Below are 15,048 nucleotides of genomic sequence, written 5' to 3' on the forward strand. Positions count from 1 at the left end.
GGGCATATTGGCTAACACAATCAGTGGATTCAATATAAAATTACAGGATAACACTCTTATTATCTTATGATTTCTTATTATCACCCAATTGTCTTAATTGAATTAAAAATTAGCCTATGCGCTATGTTAAGACGTCAAAGCAACCAATGATATTCGCAAAACTTAAAGTGAACTTTAAACTCAGCTCAGTCAGACAGGCTTCTGATGTGAACAAAAGTATTAATGCTTATTATGATAATGTATTTCAAAAATAACTCTATATACTGAAGATTAAACCATAGTTAATCATAAAGTGAGTTTTAACATGGTTTCGAAATAAAAGTAAATAAATGAAAAAATTAAATAATACTTGTGCTGTGGTTGTTTCTCTTCATTTAAAGACTTTCAAATCCCCTAATGCATTATTAACTTTACTGACTAATGGGATAAACGATTTATAATGTATCTGCTCAAAACAACAGCCCTTTATTGATTTTATCTCATTGAGTTCATGCACTATGTCCCTTTAAAATCATCACTGACCAGACGCCTTGAAACAATCGCTGTGACTGTGTCGTAATTATCCCTTGTGACGTCGCCTTGTTCCGGGGATTTTCTTCCTCTAAACTTTTACCTAAAAACATTTGACCTAAAAAAATTCACGAAATCTCGCGATAGTTGGAGACGATAAATCCAGCGCGTGCGGCTCCCCTTTTAACCAATCTGTCTTTTCCTCCTGTAGTAGCGTACGGACGCATCACAGAGTAAGTATAGCTTTACAGGCAAACGGAGAGTTTGGTTTAAAATTACAGAAAACTTTTTATTGTTATTTCTCCACTATGGTACTGTAGTTGAACTTTTGCTTCTTTTGTTTCTACTTTTAATTTGATACAGTTATGGCAGCAGTTGACATTATCTCCAATCAGGTGAGACTTTGCTCAGTTCTTCATTTACCGATATTTATAAATCAAATCCCAAATGTTTTTTCTGTTAAGCTCTAAATTGATGGTAACTTGATGTTTTGGGGTTTTTTGTTTTTTGTTTTTTACAGTCGACTGTTTTACAACTATTTAACAACAATTTACTCTTTTCTGACCACATCTAGTCTGCCTATAATTGGATTGCAACAGTTTATAATTGTTTCAAACTATCAAACTATTTATTTATTAGTAATAGCCTAATGGAAGCATAAAAGTATAGTCAACTTTATATTCTGAACATTTCCATTAAAATGTCTATATATATTTTGTATTTTTCTGTTGCTATTTTGCTGTGACTTTTACTTTTTATGAAAAGTGTCAACAAATCTTAAATCTTTAAAACAACTTTAAAAGCAAAAGTTTTTCAATTATTTTTCAGTATATGTCTGAAAATATGTTTCACAGAATGTGGTGGAGAGGGTTACCAATCTCCCTCTGGTGAGCTCCACGTACGACCTGGTGTCCAGCATGTACTGTAACACCAAAGAAAACCACCCATACATCAGGAGTGTGTGTGAGGCTGCGGAGCAAAGTGTCCGCACCATCACCTCCGTGGCCTTGACCACTGCCACACCCATCATTGACAAGCTGGAACCACAGAGTGAGACTCTTCGTATAAAACGTCTTCTTCCACACGTACACTTAAAATTGCATCAGATAATATTGTGTAAACGCTGAAACTGAAACTAAATGGATAGTGTTGTGTGACTGAGTCACGCAGGAAGTTCACGTCAGGATGCTGACTCTTAGTCATGACACGTGAACCTTCACCCAGTTTCTCTGTTATTTCTCAGACTAATACAAGCACTAAAACTTCAACTCCTTACTAAAAGAGATTTATTTAAGAAACAAAAACTTTAACCAAATTATTTTATTCTGTTTTTTTAGTTGCCATTGCCAACAACCTAGCCTGTAAAGGTTTGGACACGATTGAGAAAACTCTGCCCATTCTTCAACAACCCTCTGACCAGGTACTGTCCACATCATCACACCAGGTTTCACAATCTGAGTTGACTAATCACCTGAGGGATTACTGATGACCTATGCCTTGTGTTTCTCAACTGCCTGTTACTTGCTCAATCATTATGACAACAATACATTTAATTTTGTCTGCTTAGATTGTTTCCAGTGCCAAGGACGTGGTGAACACGGCTAAGGACGTTGTGACCGGAACTGTGTCCAACGCCAAGGGCACAGTCTCTGACACTCTCACCAGCGTTGTTGAAAGGACTCGGGACGTGGTGCACGAGGGGATAGAGAAGACCAGGACTGTGGTCAGTGGGAGTGTCAGCACAGTGCTGGAGAGCAGGGTGGCTCAGCTGGTCAGCAGCGGAGTGGACACAGCCCTCAGCACATCTGAGCACCTGATGGAGCAGTATCTGCCTCTGACTGAGGATGAACTGGGTAAAAACTAAAAAGTTGAATAACTCTCACCATTCCAGTTCAAAAACAGAGATCAGTTTTGTTAACAAAAGTTCCCCTAATCATACACAATAAAACTGACTCAGCAGCAAAACGGTCACAAGTGCTGACCTCACAAATTATTGTTATTCTCAACTCTACTAAACAAGACCCAAAAATAGAGGTTATTTCAGGGAAAACAGAGCTCCTCTGTCTGACCTTGCATCACTGGTTGGTTTATCTGCATCATTAATGGAGTTTGTTTAGAGGCTGAACTGTGGAATGCAAACACTTGAAATAAACAATCCTGATCTGTTTTGAAGGATTAACAGACCTCTTGTTTCCGTTAGCATGAAGGAAACTATTGGACCTCTTTAAGGAATCACACCGTTTGTCATGTTTTAAGAAAGTGTACCACCTTGTGTGTTTCTTGTAGCAGAGTTGGAGGCGAAGACAGTCAAGGGATTTGATAGGAAGGAGCTGAGCTACTACGTGCGACTCGGTTCCCTCTCCACAAAGCTAAGGAAAAGGGCGTACACCGGAGCTGTGGGCAAAATTAGAGATGGAAAGCAGCGCAGCATGGAGTTCATCTCCGAGCTCAACTACACAGTTGACCTGGTTGGTCACCCCCAACTTACTTTCTGTGAAGATACTTGATACTTTATTATTCTTACTACTGATTGAATCAAATGCCTCATGATTTATTGGACTGAAGCTCCAGAGAAGTTTACACAAGTCTTTACTCTTTCCAGATTGAGTACAGCAGAAAGAATATTAGTGGAGCTAATCAGCTTGTAAACAATAGGCTGAGCTCCATTGTGCCATGGAAGTCCAAGGGTCCAGACCAAGAGAACAGTCATGAGGCTGAGGTAAGGAAGTGGAAACATTAACTTGCACCTGCAGTCAAGTTAAAACACAAGGAAGTGGAAACATTAACTTGCACCTTACTTATACACTATTATTACTTGTACACTATTTCTGTTATGCAACTTTCTTCCTCCTTTTAGGCAATCGAGTCATACACCTTGACCCTCGCACGTTCCCTCACCCAGCAGCTCCAGACCACCTGTCTTGTCCTCATGTCCAGCCTACAGGGCCTACCCAACAACATTCAGGAGGCAGTCTCCCTCAGCAACTCAGCCTCACAGATCTACTCAAACTTCAACAAGGCCAAGGTGCTGGCGGATCTGTCAGACAGCGTGCTCTCCAGCAGCAGAACACAACTCCAAAAAATGACCACTTCTCTAGACAACGTCACAGATTATCTGGTGAACAACACACCACTCAACTGGCTCGTAGGGCCCTTCTACCCCCGGAAGACCCCTGAACAGGGTCACGTTCCGACCCCTGCAGATGGCGAGATCCCAGTTTTTCCTTCTAACTTGCCATCCACTGAGCCACACTGAGAGTTGTAGTGTTAGAAGTCTGGAGATGGGATCACTTAATTCCAAGAAGAACTAGTGACCTTTCGACAGCTTGTTTTGTAGTCTTATCGTACTATTGACGACTTATTTAGTCGTGTTGTGTTTTCCCAGATCTTAGATTCTGTGATAAAGAAAAATTAATTTTATACTTTCAAACACTATATATTGCTGAAATCCTGTTGCTGCTTTTGAAGTTTTAGACACTTTCAAGTACTCTATAAAGACTTAATCCAGAGCCATATTTATCCATAAATAAATCAGCTACTCTTCATAACTGTCTCATTTTTATTTATTTTTTTAAAAAAACCCAACAAAACCTACATATTATCATAAATCCTTAAGAATATGAACTGAAAAAGTGAAGGTGCCATAAAAATTGACATTTTACAAGTTTTATGCAAACACTTCCACACTTTTTTTATCAGTAGTAGTGGAATAGACTCACAATGCAAAACATTTTATCAGCAAAACAAAATAAAAAGACAAAAAGATCTAGCCTACCTTAGGATTGTGAAACTTAAGAAGTACTGTTGTTTGAGTTAGATTAACTTGTTTTACCTTCTTATATTTTAAAAATAAAAAGTCCATGCAGAGTCTTTTAAAGACACTAATAATGTTATACCATTTACTGTGTATAAAGTCCGTTGTCTGCGGTCTTTAAAATTACAATTTCTATACTGGGATACCCATATTATTGCCTAAAGAAAAAAGACAAAGGCGTAGTTAATGTAACGATCTTAATGAAATATCGTATAGTTTCCTTGGTGCCCAGCTGTCTGTCTTCAGAGCCTCATCTTTGGGCATGCTGGGTTTTCTTCAATGACCTCCCTAGAGGTGGAGGAAGTGAGTGCTTAGAAAAGGATGATGTTAAACGGCACCATCCAGTGGTAGAGGAAAAAGATGTTTTTCTTCAACCTGAGACAACCTTAAAATGGCATCGACAAGAGGAGGAGGAGGAGGTGAGTTCTTAGCAAATGATGCCGTTAGAACGGCAACACCTCCACCTGTTGATATCACTCAGTCAGTACTTCTGCAGATCTTGGTGCTCCTCAACCAGTGAAGCAAGTGCTGTTTAATTAAGCAAGACACATATCTCCAAATAAATATTATGAATGCTGCCCGCGCGAAAGCATTAAACAAAGCTCCAAAGCATTATGTGACAATTTAAACTCCATATGTCATAATGTTCTAATATTACTAGGTAGTTTTGACTGACGTCATTACGTTTTTTGACAGGCTGTTGCCATGCAATGCAGAAAAACAAATCTGAGAACAAACCTGGGATTTCTGCATGCAATTTTATAATGTATTCATAACTAATTAATACATGACTATTGACTTGACCCATTTGACTATTGTTAAGCGAGTGGTCAATGATCAGGACCCTGATGTTGTTGAGAATGTGGTTTTAAACCATTATTCATTATTAACATTGGATGACATTAAAGCAACAAAAGTAAGTAGGAAGCAGGCATATATTCGACAAAAACAATTGTTTTTGTGTAGATAGGGCAGCAGTAAACTACATCTTCTGTTCGTTCAGACTCGTGTTACTACTTTAAATCAAATCTATCACCGTTTCCTATTAATAATTATATCATGCAAAAAAATTCACATAAATAATTCAAATGAGCTTTATTGTGCTTTTAAAAAGATTACATGCTCCAATTTAGAATGCAAAGCGTTTTTAAATAAATTCAATATATTTAAAGTTTAAATTTAATAAAATCCAAGTGGAATACAGCCAGATTTCCTTCTTTCATCGGATGCAGCGACTTTGCTTTGAGAGATATTCCATCAGACTCTGAAAGTACCAAATTTTAATCAGAATATACTCACTTGAAAGACGTTTGTCAGAGCTTTAATAATGACAAGGCCTGGAACTGATTTTTAATTAGATTACCGTCAGCCTCTGAATCTGGCACCAGGCCACGTCATCCAGTAAATCCAGATTAATTTCATCCTTTGACTCTTCCGAAAAACTGACCGACTGAAAAGCAAAGAAAAATAAAAAATAAAATCTAATTTTGGTTTAATTTTAAATATAGCGAAGACCTTCAGTTAACAGTTAAAAACGTTGTTGTGAGTTGTTTTGCCAAAGACCTTCAGTTAACAGTTAAAAACGTTACAAGTTGTTTTGCCACAAGGTGGCGCCAAAGGCGGTAAAAGATGTCTTTACCTGGCCTTGCGCTGTTGTCACAGTAATATGGGCAGCAGAACCTGCCACTGAACAGTGAAGGTCTCCTGTGGACACAACAGACCTGGGACGGAACCAAGACTAATTCAACATCCAAGCGTTAAAAAAAATAAAAAAATAAAAACAAAAAAGTAAGTCAAATGTTGCTTTGAACCTGAGTTTGGGTTTGTTCTGTGGAGTATGCTCAACTGTCTTGGTTAAGCGACTCTGTGTCCTTTTGGCAATGACTGTGGAAGCCCTGTATTAGAAGAAACAACAAAACAAAAATTCCCAGATATTTTACAAAATGACATAAAATACAAATGATAAAATACAGAGTATAAGGCTGCCAAAGTCTTACCTTAGGCTTCCAGTGCTAATACTAGCAGGTAATGTTCTGGTCCTTTTTGTCCCATTTGAGGTCTAGCAACAAAGCAAATAAGCTGTCAATATATTGTGCTAAGAAAAGACAGAAGAGCATCAAGTCTTATTTTGTCATATTTTCTACAGGATTAAAAATATACTTTTCAAAGATAACCTGTATGTATGAAAGCTGTGTTGTCAGTATAAAGAATATGACATGGATTATCTCCATTGAATTTCAGCATCCATTAAAAAGCATACATTAACTTTAGTTTCCTAAATTGTCCTTTTGAAAAGTCCCTGTTTTTCCCTGTATACCTTTGTAGTGCGATTTGACGACCTCTGCCCTGGCATAGACTGAACTGGAGGAGACTCTGTTGATTTCACAGCTAAAATAAAGGCACAAGATGACTGCTACAGTATATAAGAATTTTAGACAACAAAGTATGAACAGATTTCTTAAACACATGTCACCTTTTCTACTGGAAACTCTCTTGAGGGGCTGGGATATCTGAATGGATTCATTCTGTACAAAATACATTTGTTACATTCATTTGTATTTTAATTGATGCATATGATATTTTAATCATTTCACTCACCTTCATGGCAATGGATACCTCACTTGCAGAGATTTCCTCCTCTAATATGGTTAGAGTTTGAAAAGGAGAAACACTCAGGTGACTGATGAACTCTGGAGTAAATTAGTCTCCTTGATGAAAAAAACCCAACCACATCTCACCGCTTATTAAATCTCCAATAAGTGTTTTTTGAAGAGATGGAGGCATCTTCATTTTTTCTACTTTGAAGATCTTGTCCACTGTAGACAACATGTTCTCCATTCTGGCCTCCAGCTCATTCATGCGCTCTTGTGCTGTGCAGGAAATTAACATTTTGAAGTATGAGGAAAGCACATAGAAGATATGACACAGGCTTTTGTTCCATTTCATTTCATATGGTCACTAACACTAATATATAATTCCTGATTTTCGGGCTGAGAAAGAGATGCAGAGGAAACGTGAAAACTAACAAGATGGATTATGCTGACAAGAAATAAACAGCAAAAAAACTATGAGAACTTATTTATATGGGCTCTCCAAAACAGAGCATCAGAATATTGGTTCATCCTGGTTGGAGGAGTCTCACTGTTTGCATAGAAGCTTCAGTCATTAATTCTGGCTGCACATGGTGCCACAGTCTTAGGTAAGTTATGGCGTTATAATGGTGTGAGGATATTTTCTTGGCACACTGTTCCAAACTTCACGATGAAATTCATGTCTGAAATCCATTACAGTGGAACCAAATTGTACCCATCTTACTCTCTGATGCCATTCAGGTCCAAATACAATGTGGATGTAGAATAGAACAGGAGACTGGCATCATGGGAGTGCAGCCTACAAATCTGTATGACAGTATTACGCTAATTTGTCTATGTGGGCCAATGTTTAAAAAGGCCCAGTATATGCTTTGTTCACATAAGAGTAAATATGGATGCCAAAAATTGTAACATGTATAGTTATCACTAATTTTAGGAGGGTGCGTTGTGCACATGTAATATTATAGCCCTGCCTCAATTCAAGGTCTGTAGCCTCAAAATGCATCAGACACAGTGACTAGGCCAAATTTAAGTTGACAAATCAACAGTCAATTAATTCAACCACCTTTGTCGCCGTTAAGAAGGTTGTCACGGGAGCAAAGGAATATTTAAATATCTAAAACCTTTTGTATCTACACCATAGCAACATGGTGGAACACTCAGCAGAGCTTGTGGGCTTCAGCTTATTTTACTGCAAGTCACGTCAACACCGAATACGGTAAGAGCTAATGTTGGACTGCAGTGACAACAACAATATTAAAGTTCCTTTTGTAAGACGCCAACTCTTTTAAAGTAAATTTAGTTACTTTTCATACTTAAACTTCACGACACGTTTTGCTTTTTTGCGTCAGCACCTGCTCCTAAAACGTCTTTGGGCTCACTGACGCAGACTAGCTAGAAATTAAACAAGACATTTCCAAACCTTCTTTTTGAAACTGTTGGATGAAGGGCGCCAGTCTGCTTTGTCGCATCTCACGGCTCTGTTGCTCATTGTTCTGTTTATTTCCTGCGTTTTTCCTGCGTCTCAACGGCATTTTAAATCACTAAACTTCTCAGGGACTGAAGAGCTGACCTGAACTAACAGTGACCTGGTCTGAGAGATTCACCTTTCTGACGCACGTGACGCGGCAGCCTTCATCAACACTGGCGCGTTCAACCGGAAACGGCAGAAATGTGTCTGAGCACTTAATAACTCTGTTACTGATCTATGATTACTATCATTCGGGTTTTTTTAAGTATTAAACTTAAATTATATTATTATTAGTATTATTAGTAGTAGTAGTAGTAGTAGTATTATTTGATTTAATTATATTTGAATTTTCGTCGTTAGACTTAAGAGAGTAAAGTAAAATCACAAAAATAAAAATAATTTCTTTATTTAATTTAAAATAGAAAGCAAGATAAAATAAAACATATTTTTAAAGATTTTTGATAAAACAAGACAAAAAACAACACACCTTCATTAAGCACATTTACTCTTAATTTTTTACATTCCTTCAAAGGTTTTGTATTGAATTGAACGTTTTGCTGTCGGTACTCTGTGAAACTTAACTTTACTAATCACATTAAGAAACAAAATATTGAAAAGATTTTAAACTGAGAATATAGGTGTTGCGATTTTAATTACCAAACATTTTTGGGAATAACTGTTGGGAACAACAAGTCAGCAAGCAAGCAAGGTAAATGAGTGAGTGAGTGTAAGTACAGTTAATAGGTGAATGAGCAGGCAACGCAGGAAAGTAGTGAGTAATGTGAGTATTTCACCATAGTAAATGGCAAAGCAATACAGAAAAAACTTTCTACTATGTAAAAGAACAGACAGTAAAGCTCCCACACCAGGTGAATCAACTTTATTGTGAGAAAAGCATCATTACATTTAAGGACACTGGGTGCAACAGACAAAAACCAAGCATAATTATCTTTCACAAAATCATTTATTGCAGCACATCAAGTGTAGACATTCATTTCCTTTCCACAGGATGGTAAGAGATCACTTAAATCTACTGTTAACAAACATCTTCTCTGTACATCCTCTCTTTAGAGAAGATCAAATTTACAAAGTCTGAACAAGATGAAAACCCAGAATAGGTTAAAACAGGGAAAGGGAGATGGTTAGTCCTAAAAATGCCATATTAGTTTCACTACACTGCCTTCAATCCAAACGTTAATATTACAAAAATAAATAATTGAAAAATTTATTTTGTTTTGAAGGAAAATAATGTTAATATTCTGAGGTCATTTCATCCACATGTACTTGTAGATTAAGGTCAGGTTGCAATCTATGCAGTGCAAGTTGAAAATTTTACATCTGTACAAATCAGCATTTCTTTCCTGTTTCTATGTTGGTAACATGCAGGCCCTTGTCCCAACATTTTATCACAGCTCTTCCTGTCTGTTTCAGCAGTCAGTGGAATGTCATGTCAAAATATCTCAGCCATGCAGATGCAACAAAGGCTATGACAAATATCTATAAAGACAAAAACACAAACTAAAAAAACACATCCTGTCAGCACATAATATTTGTAATTAATAACAAAGAAAAAAAACTTCACTGCTTCATTTTTGGTTTCAGGAAGAACTAACTAAAGTCTGTGAAAGAGACAACTGTGACTATATGAGCCTAACAAATACAGTGAGAACTGTTAAAAACACAAACATTAAAAACACTAGACAAACTGATCACTGCGACAACGGGGCGTTGCACTAAACTGCATATCCTATTTTTTTTAACTTTGATTTGGATTTAATGTGCTGAGATCAGTAGTGTGGCACAATGTTTAGCTACTATCGATTGATTGGGTTTTAATGTGACACGCATGATGGTGTATAGCAAGCATTATTTAGTTGATTCTTCTTTAAGACATCTTTAAATTGCAGCAAATGTGGAATGTTGTGAGTTTAATAAAATTTATTACTGAGAGTCACTGACAACTATATACACACAAAGCCTCACCCCAAACCTGTACACACCCAGGGGAACATTCAATAAGACTCGAATGGAACAAAAACACAAACAGCTGATGCGTCGCAACCTTTTGCCTCAAAAAGTAGGCAATTGTGGTTTAAAACTTCCCTCAAGAAAAACAATATGTACAAATAGACAAGTGGAGAAGAGTTATTGTTATTCTGTTGTTTAGAAGTGCAGAAAGAAACAGTTGAGGGATATATCATCTCAAGAAAGTCCTGATCTCATGTGGGAAAAGCAAAACTTTGAGGTTCCATGACCTATGAGCAAACGCAGCCTCCACACACACAAACACACACACACACAAACACACACACACACACAACATCAGATATGACTACACCACAAGGGAAGCCATACACCCTCTACACTTTATGTTAAGAAAAAAAGCACAGCTAATTCCACTAGTCACTCTGTTGCTGTCCAAGCATACAGCTGGAACAGTGTTGGTATCTGCTTATCTGCTTGGAAAACGTAGGAAAAGCTGAATAAGGTCATAGAAAAAAAAACACCTATAACTGGCAGCTATGGGAACACAGCTCAATTAGCAACATTTTTCTTTGCTCTTCTGCTGTTAAACAGAAACAGTGAATATTCCCATATTGCTGACGCTGCTGCTGTTTAGATGAAAGGTGGGCCAAAGCATTTTAGGCACCACTGAACACTGGGACTGGGCGGTTTATCCATGCATTGCAGTGACTTGAGTTGCTCGGGGCTCAGTTCATCATATGCCAGTTGGTACTCCCTGTCAAAGGCCTCTGCAGGGTTGAAGAGACAAAGCAGAGATTAACAGAGAGAGAGAGAGAGAACAAAGTAAATATATCTGTGGTTAACTATGACAGGCCAAAAGACAAATATACTTACCAACATCAATGTTCTCACGTCCCAAAGCTACCAGTGAAAGAAACAGAATGTCCCTGTAGACACTCCTAAGGAAAAAAGAAAAATCAAATCACTATTTCTTGACTATTACGGTTGCAGTTTAGGTAATATTATTTATGGAAATAGGAAGAGAATGGCTGACCTTTGTCTTTTGACCCCCTCTGGCAGACGCTTGATCTCTCGGATCAACAGGTTAATTGGTCCATAGACATCGTTGGTCTGGATGTTGCGGACAATTGTGTTAAGGAGCGTACGAATCTCCAGGTGGTCTGTTGGAGCCAGTGTCCCTTTTTTCTCCACTAGGAAACAACAAGGTATTAACAAACTTAAATCCAAACTTAAGCCAACATGCTTCATATCAAATATCAGCGATAGCTCCTCCAAATGATTAAACTATCATAGGGCCATGTACTACAACAACATTTCTAAAAAACTGTTTGAATTTAATTTTTGGTTTATTCCGAAACCATTATTGCAACAACAGCCTGATAACACTGTCTGGATTTGGATCCCTGTCATGAGTAAAATCAGGTGGTATACTTACACAATGTCCTCCACAGCAGGTAGAGGGGATCTCCAGGTTCCTGGTGAAGGTTGATGTTGTCCCACAGAAGTTGGACATACACCTGCTTACTGTCCTGGGACAGTGATGTCAAAGGGAGCTGTAAAAATAATCCTTTTAGTCACAACCCTCCCTTGTGTTGCAATTTTTTAATTCAAAGAAAGACGAATTATGTGGAAAAAAATAAGACCTGCTCTAGAGTAGAATGTCTCACCTGCACTCCATTGTTGCAGTGTTCAGATGTGAGAATGAGTCCAGGTAGGTGAGTGGGCAGGTCCAAGCGACGGAAATACCACACCAGGTTCCAGAAGATGATGGGGTGCTGGCTGAGGAATTTGTGGGTGTAGATTACCTGCACAGACGAAAGCAGTTGGACTCTCAACTCTTATAGTTTCTTAAAGTTGTCTTTTAGGACAGATCCCCCATACCTGATCCCCTTCATTCTCTAGCAAGGTCTCCAGCTCTTTGCGCAATACCAATGGGCTGAGGTACGGGACAGACACAGGCTTGGGGTTTGGTCGCTTGGTGCCCATGCCATCCTGACAATCACATATATGACATTATCAGATGTGTTTTTCAAAGCAGCAGGATTAGTCTGTGTTCTCCTTGTGCCACTGACCGACATCTCTTGGAGGCTGCAGGGCAGACTGGTTGTTGAGACACCATGGCCTGGTCTCTGGGAGTAGTCCAAGCTCTGTAATGGACCTCCAACGCTGTTGCTGCGTGTCAGTGATGTCCCACTGCATTTCTGCTGCTTCCCTGCTGCAGTGTGCTCCAGTAGACCCAGAGGATCTGACTGAACTGGTTCTGGAATGAGACTGGAAACACCAACAGCACAGATTAGTTAGCAGACCAAGTGAAAGAAGCATTGAGGGGTTGTTTTCAGTGGTACTTTAGGTAAAATGTAAGCGATGCTCATGAAACTCCACCTCTTCTGTTCCGCAGGATGATTATCTGGAGTCTCCCTTGAATCTTCTTCAGGGAAAGCCGTAAGGTCTTGTGTCTTGATATCAGTTGAACTACTGGCTGCAGGCTGAGCACTGTTGCTGTGAATACTGTCTCCTGAGGCACTGGGATTCATGTAGAGACTGAAAGGAATCAGTTACAGTTTATAACAATTATACATTGTTTTGATTAGAAGTCATTAGTTACATTTTTTTAAAATTCCTACCCTGTTGAAATGCGCAAGTCATGAAATTCCACGTGCAACAGGGGAAGAAAGGCTGTGCGACAGAAAGGACAGTTGGTATTTAAGTTGGAGTCATCGGCTGTCCAGCCTGCCATGATCTCCTCATCATACACCAGAGCTTCACAGGAACGACACTGGGAGCAACTTGACATCAACACCTATCAGCAGGGACACACGAGAACTGCTTAAATGACACATTACGGTACCAGAGCAGCAGCAGCACAATACTTAGTTATGTTTGTCAGGTCCTACCTCCAGGGCACAGTTCTGGTAGATGCTGGAGGAGGAGGCATACTGTGAGGAGCTTTGCTCGGAATCAGGACCTCTGCCAGCTCTTCCTGGTGTTGGATCTGCAGACAGAGACATCAAACTAATAAGACAAGTCTTATGCAATCAGCATAAATTCAGTTTATTTTTAGTGTGCACCAAAAAAAAAACAACATACGCATTTGGTGGTTCCCTCGACCGGTGTCACTGCTGCCACTGCTGCTGCCAAGGCTGGTGGAGCTCTGATTCAAACCATTAGCCACCAAACCTGGGATGGTCCCTCGCTCTGGACTATCATCAGCTTCACGAGCAGCAAGCATGTGATCATCCAGACGGGCTGGGAAGCCTCCAGCTCTCTCAGCCTGTTCATCCTACAGAGGACATTTTCGAAATTGCACATTTTGACTTAAGTATTTATTTTCTGTGTTTTGGTTAAGAATACCATAATTCTACAAGGGCAGCACTGCCTTTAATACAATAAAATGTAAGATAATTCACAAAAATGTAAACACTATTGATCTACAACTGTCTTCAGATTTTTAAGAAATAGTGTTAATATCTGTGGAAATCTTCCACTTGCCTCATCATCAGAGTAGGAGTAAGCTGATGCCACGGCTCCCCACACTTTGCTGGCAACATTTGCTGCCTGCTTCATGCCAGATCTCAGCACATCAATTTTAGGACCTGACAACAGTGTGTCCATCTTGATGCCTGAAATAGAGTTTATGACTGAGCCCAAAGACCCCCCCTGTGAGGATTTGACCAGTGCTGTCAACGAGGATGATCTTGGGCTCCCCACGACGCTGGCAGAGTTCTTTGTCTTGACAGCAAATGTCTTGGAGCGAGTGACCATGTTGGGGCTACGTTTGGGTGTATCTCCTGGGGACGAAGTTGCAGTTTTAACTGGAGGCACAGGAAGGCTGGATCTGCGTTCCAAAGGCTGTTTGGGCTGTGGTGCGTCTGTGGAGTCTCCCTGAGACTGTTGGAGTTCCATGCTGGAGGATTTGGTGCCCAGTGGGCTTCGCAGGTTCATGTACATTTCAATCTCCTCTGCCAGGTTGCGAGAGACCACAGCTGGCATTGAACGTGTTTGCTCCTGGCTGGTCACAGACGCAGACTCGTCCTTCTCTGACACCAGAAGGGAAAGTGGATCAGCGCCTACCTCCACGTCGGCTCTCTCCAGTGTCCCTCCTTTTGCCGCAGACTCGTCCTCTTGGGCTTCAGTTTGCTTACTTTCCTCCTCTTCCAGTTGTCCCTCAGTTTCTTTTTCATTTTCGTTTTGTTTTTCATCTGCTCCTGCCTCCTTCTCTCCCTCATCCTTTTGTTCCTCACTTTCCTCTTCTTTCTTTTTATGACCCTCCCCCTCTTCCTCCACTTCTCCAGGCAACTTAGGAAGTAATGCGCTTTGGATATCTTCAGGCTCCTCATCCAGGTCTTTAAAAAGTGTTTTGGATACACTACTGGCTGGTGGACTCAGGCCAGCAGAAAGAGCCGCAGTCAAGATACGGGCATCAGCTCCCATTTGGCTGGCCATCTGATCCACTCCGTTCTCCAGGAGCATTCCAGAACGAGTTTCAGCACTGAAGCTGCAGCTGCGCTCAGCAAAGGCTCTCTGTCGCTGCTGTTGAGACTGGCTTGACTCCCCTGCTATCAGCAGAGGAGCTTCATTAGAAAGAGACATATTTCTGCTCTTACTTTTCCTTCGAAACAGTTTACCTGTGCACAGTAGACAACATCCAATTTAATTTTTTTGGTGCAAGACATAAA

The 15,048-nt window shown here is 39.7% G+C and overlaps 3 protein-coding genes across 8 annotated transcripts in view; 1 reads left to right on the plus strand and 2 right to left on the minus strand.

Annotated features, from left to right (window-relative positions):
- Positions 1 to 624: 624 nt before the first annotated feature.
- On the plus strand, positions 625 to 4,055 carry plin2 (perilipin 2). Of its 2 annotated transcripts, none has more exons than XM_008326193.3 (8): positions 625 to 743; positions 874 to 905; positions 1,365 to 1,560; positions 1,848 to 1,930; positions 2,078 to 2,363; positions 2,797 to 2,978; positions 3,113 to 3,229; positions 3,368 to 4,055. In XM_008326193.3, exons 2-8 carry the CDS (start codon positions 876 to 878, stop codon positions 3,764 to 3,766), a joined length of 1,293 nt encoding a protein of 430 aa, XP_008324415.1. In that variant the 5' UTR covers positions 625 to 743; positions 874 to 875; the 3' UTR covers positions 3,767 to 4,055. The 2 variants fall into 2 exon arrangements, with proteins under 2 accessions (XP_008324415.1, XP_008324424.1); XM_008326202.3 differs by having other exon boundaries at positions 2,800 to 2,978.
- Positions 4,056 to 5,391: 1,336 nt separating this feature from the next.
- On the minus strand, positions 5,392 to 8,574 carry cdca9 (cell division cycle associated 9). Of its 3 annotated transcripts, none has more exons than XM_008326170.3 (10): positions 8,339 to 8,574; positions 7,063 to 7,194; positions 6,923 to 6,963; positions 6,798 to 6,849; positions 6,642 to 6,712; positions 6,322 to 6,383; positions 6,136 to 6,219; positions 5,964 to 6,045; positions 5,688 to 5,774; positions 5,392 to 5,588 (listed from the first exon to the last, which is right to left on the minus strand). In XM_008326170.3, exons 1-10 carry the CDS (start codon positions 8,448 to 8,450, stop codon positions 5,544 to 5,546), a joined length of 768 nt encoding a protein of 255 aa, XP_008324392.1. In that variant the 5' UTR covers positions 8,451 to 8,574; the 3' UTR covers positions 5,392 to 5,543. The 3 variants fall into 3 exon arrangements, 2 of the variants coding, with proteins under 2 accessions (XP_008324392.1, XP_024915630.1); XR_003051030.1 differs by having other exon boundaries at positions 5,535 to 5,588; positions 5,964 to 6,062; positions 8,339 to 8,573; XM_025059862.1 differs by lacking the exons at positions 5,392 to 5,588; positions 5,688 to 5,774 and having other exon boundaries at positions 5,949 to 6,062; positions 8,339 to 8,573.
- Positions 8,575 to 9,249: 675 nt separating this feature from the next.
- Positions 9,250 to 15,048, minus strand: part of dennd4c (DENN/MADD domain containing 4C) — a 28,291-nt gene continuing 22,492 nt past the window's right edge. For all 3 annotated transcript variants that reach the window (XM_017036252.2, XM_025063119.1, XM_025063116.1), the window contains 12 exons: positions 13,862 to 14,997; positions 13,460 to 13,652; positions 13,267 to 13,364; positions 12,997 to 13,172; positions 12,755 to 12,913; positions 12,445 to 12,643; positions 12,254 to 12,364; positions 12,040 to 12,177; positions 11,808 to 11,925; positions 11,406 to 11,562; positions 11,246 to 11,310; positions 9,250 to 11,139 (listed from right to left, as the gene is read on the minus strand). In XM_017036252.2, coding sequence (XP_016891741.1) covers positions 11,003 to 11,139; positions 11,246 to 11,310; positions 11,406 to 11,562; positions 11,808 to 11,925; positions 12,040 to 12,177; positions 12,254 to 12,364; positions 12,445 to 12,643; positions 12,755 to 12,913; positions 12,997 to 13,172; positions 13,267 to 13,364; positions 13,460 to 13,652; positions 13,862 to 14,997 — 2,687 coding nt within the window. In that variant the 3' untranslated portion in view covers positions 9,250 to 11,002. The remainder of the gene's footprint in view (positions 11,140 to 11,245; positions 11,311 to 11,405; positions 11,563 to 11,807; positions 11,926 to 12,039; positions 12,178 to 12,253; positions 12,365 to 12,444; positions 12,644 to 12,754; positions 12,914 to 12,996; positions 13,173 to 13,266; positions 13,365 to 13,459; positions 13,653 to 13,861; positions 14,998 to 15,048) is intronic.

This window comes from Cynoglossus semilaevis, chromosome 1 (genome assembly GCF_000523025.1).
Source record: "Cynoglossus semilaevis isolate Cse_v1.0 chromosome 1, Cse_v1.0, whole genome shotgun sequence".
Lineage (NCBI taxonomy): Eukaryota > Metazoa > Chordata > Actinopteri > Pleuronectiformes > Cynoglossidae > Cynoglossus > Cynoglossus semilaevis.

Bases quoted from the DNA above. Each gene is read 5' to 3' on its own strand.
- plin2 (XM_008326193.3), top strand. From the start codon at position 876: ATGGCAGCAGTTGACATTATCTCCAATCAG. The intron at 2,364-2,796 runs GTAAAAACTAAA...TGTTTCTTGTAG, and splicing joins TCTGACTGAGGATGAACTGG to CAGAGTTGGAGGCGAAGACA. The intron at 2,979-3,112 runs GTTGGTCACCCC...TACTCTTTCCAG, and splicing joins TCAACTACACAGTTGACCTG to ATTGAGTACAGCAGAAAGAA.
- cdca9 (XM_008326170.3), bottom strand. From the start codon at position 8,450: ATGCCGTTGAGACGCAGGAAAAACGCAGGAAATAAACAGAACAATGAG. The intron at 6,384-6,641 runs GTATACAGGGAA...CTTTGTTGCTAG, and splicing joins CGTCAAATCGCACTACAAAG to ACCTCAAATGGGACAAAAAG. The intron at 6,046-6,135 runs GTTCAAAGCAAC...GTTCCGTCCCAG, and splicing joins CAGAACAAACCCAAACTCAG to GTCTGTTGTGTCCACAGGAG.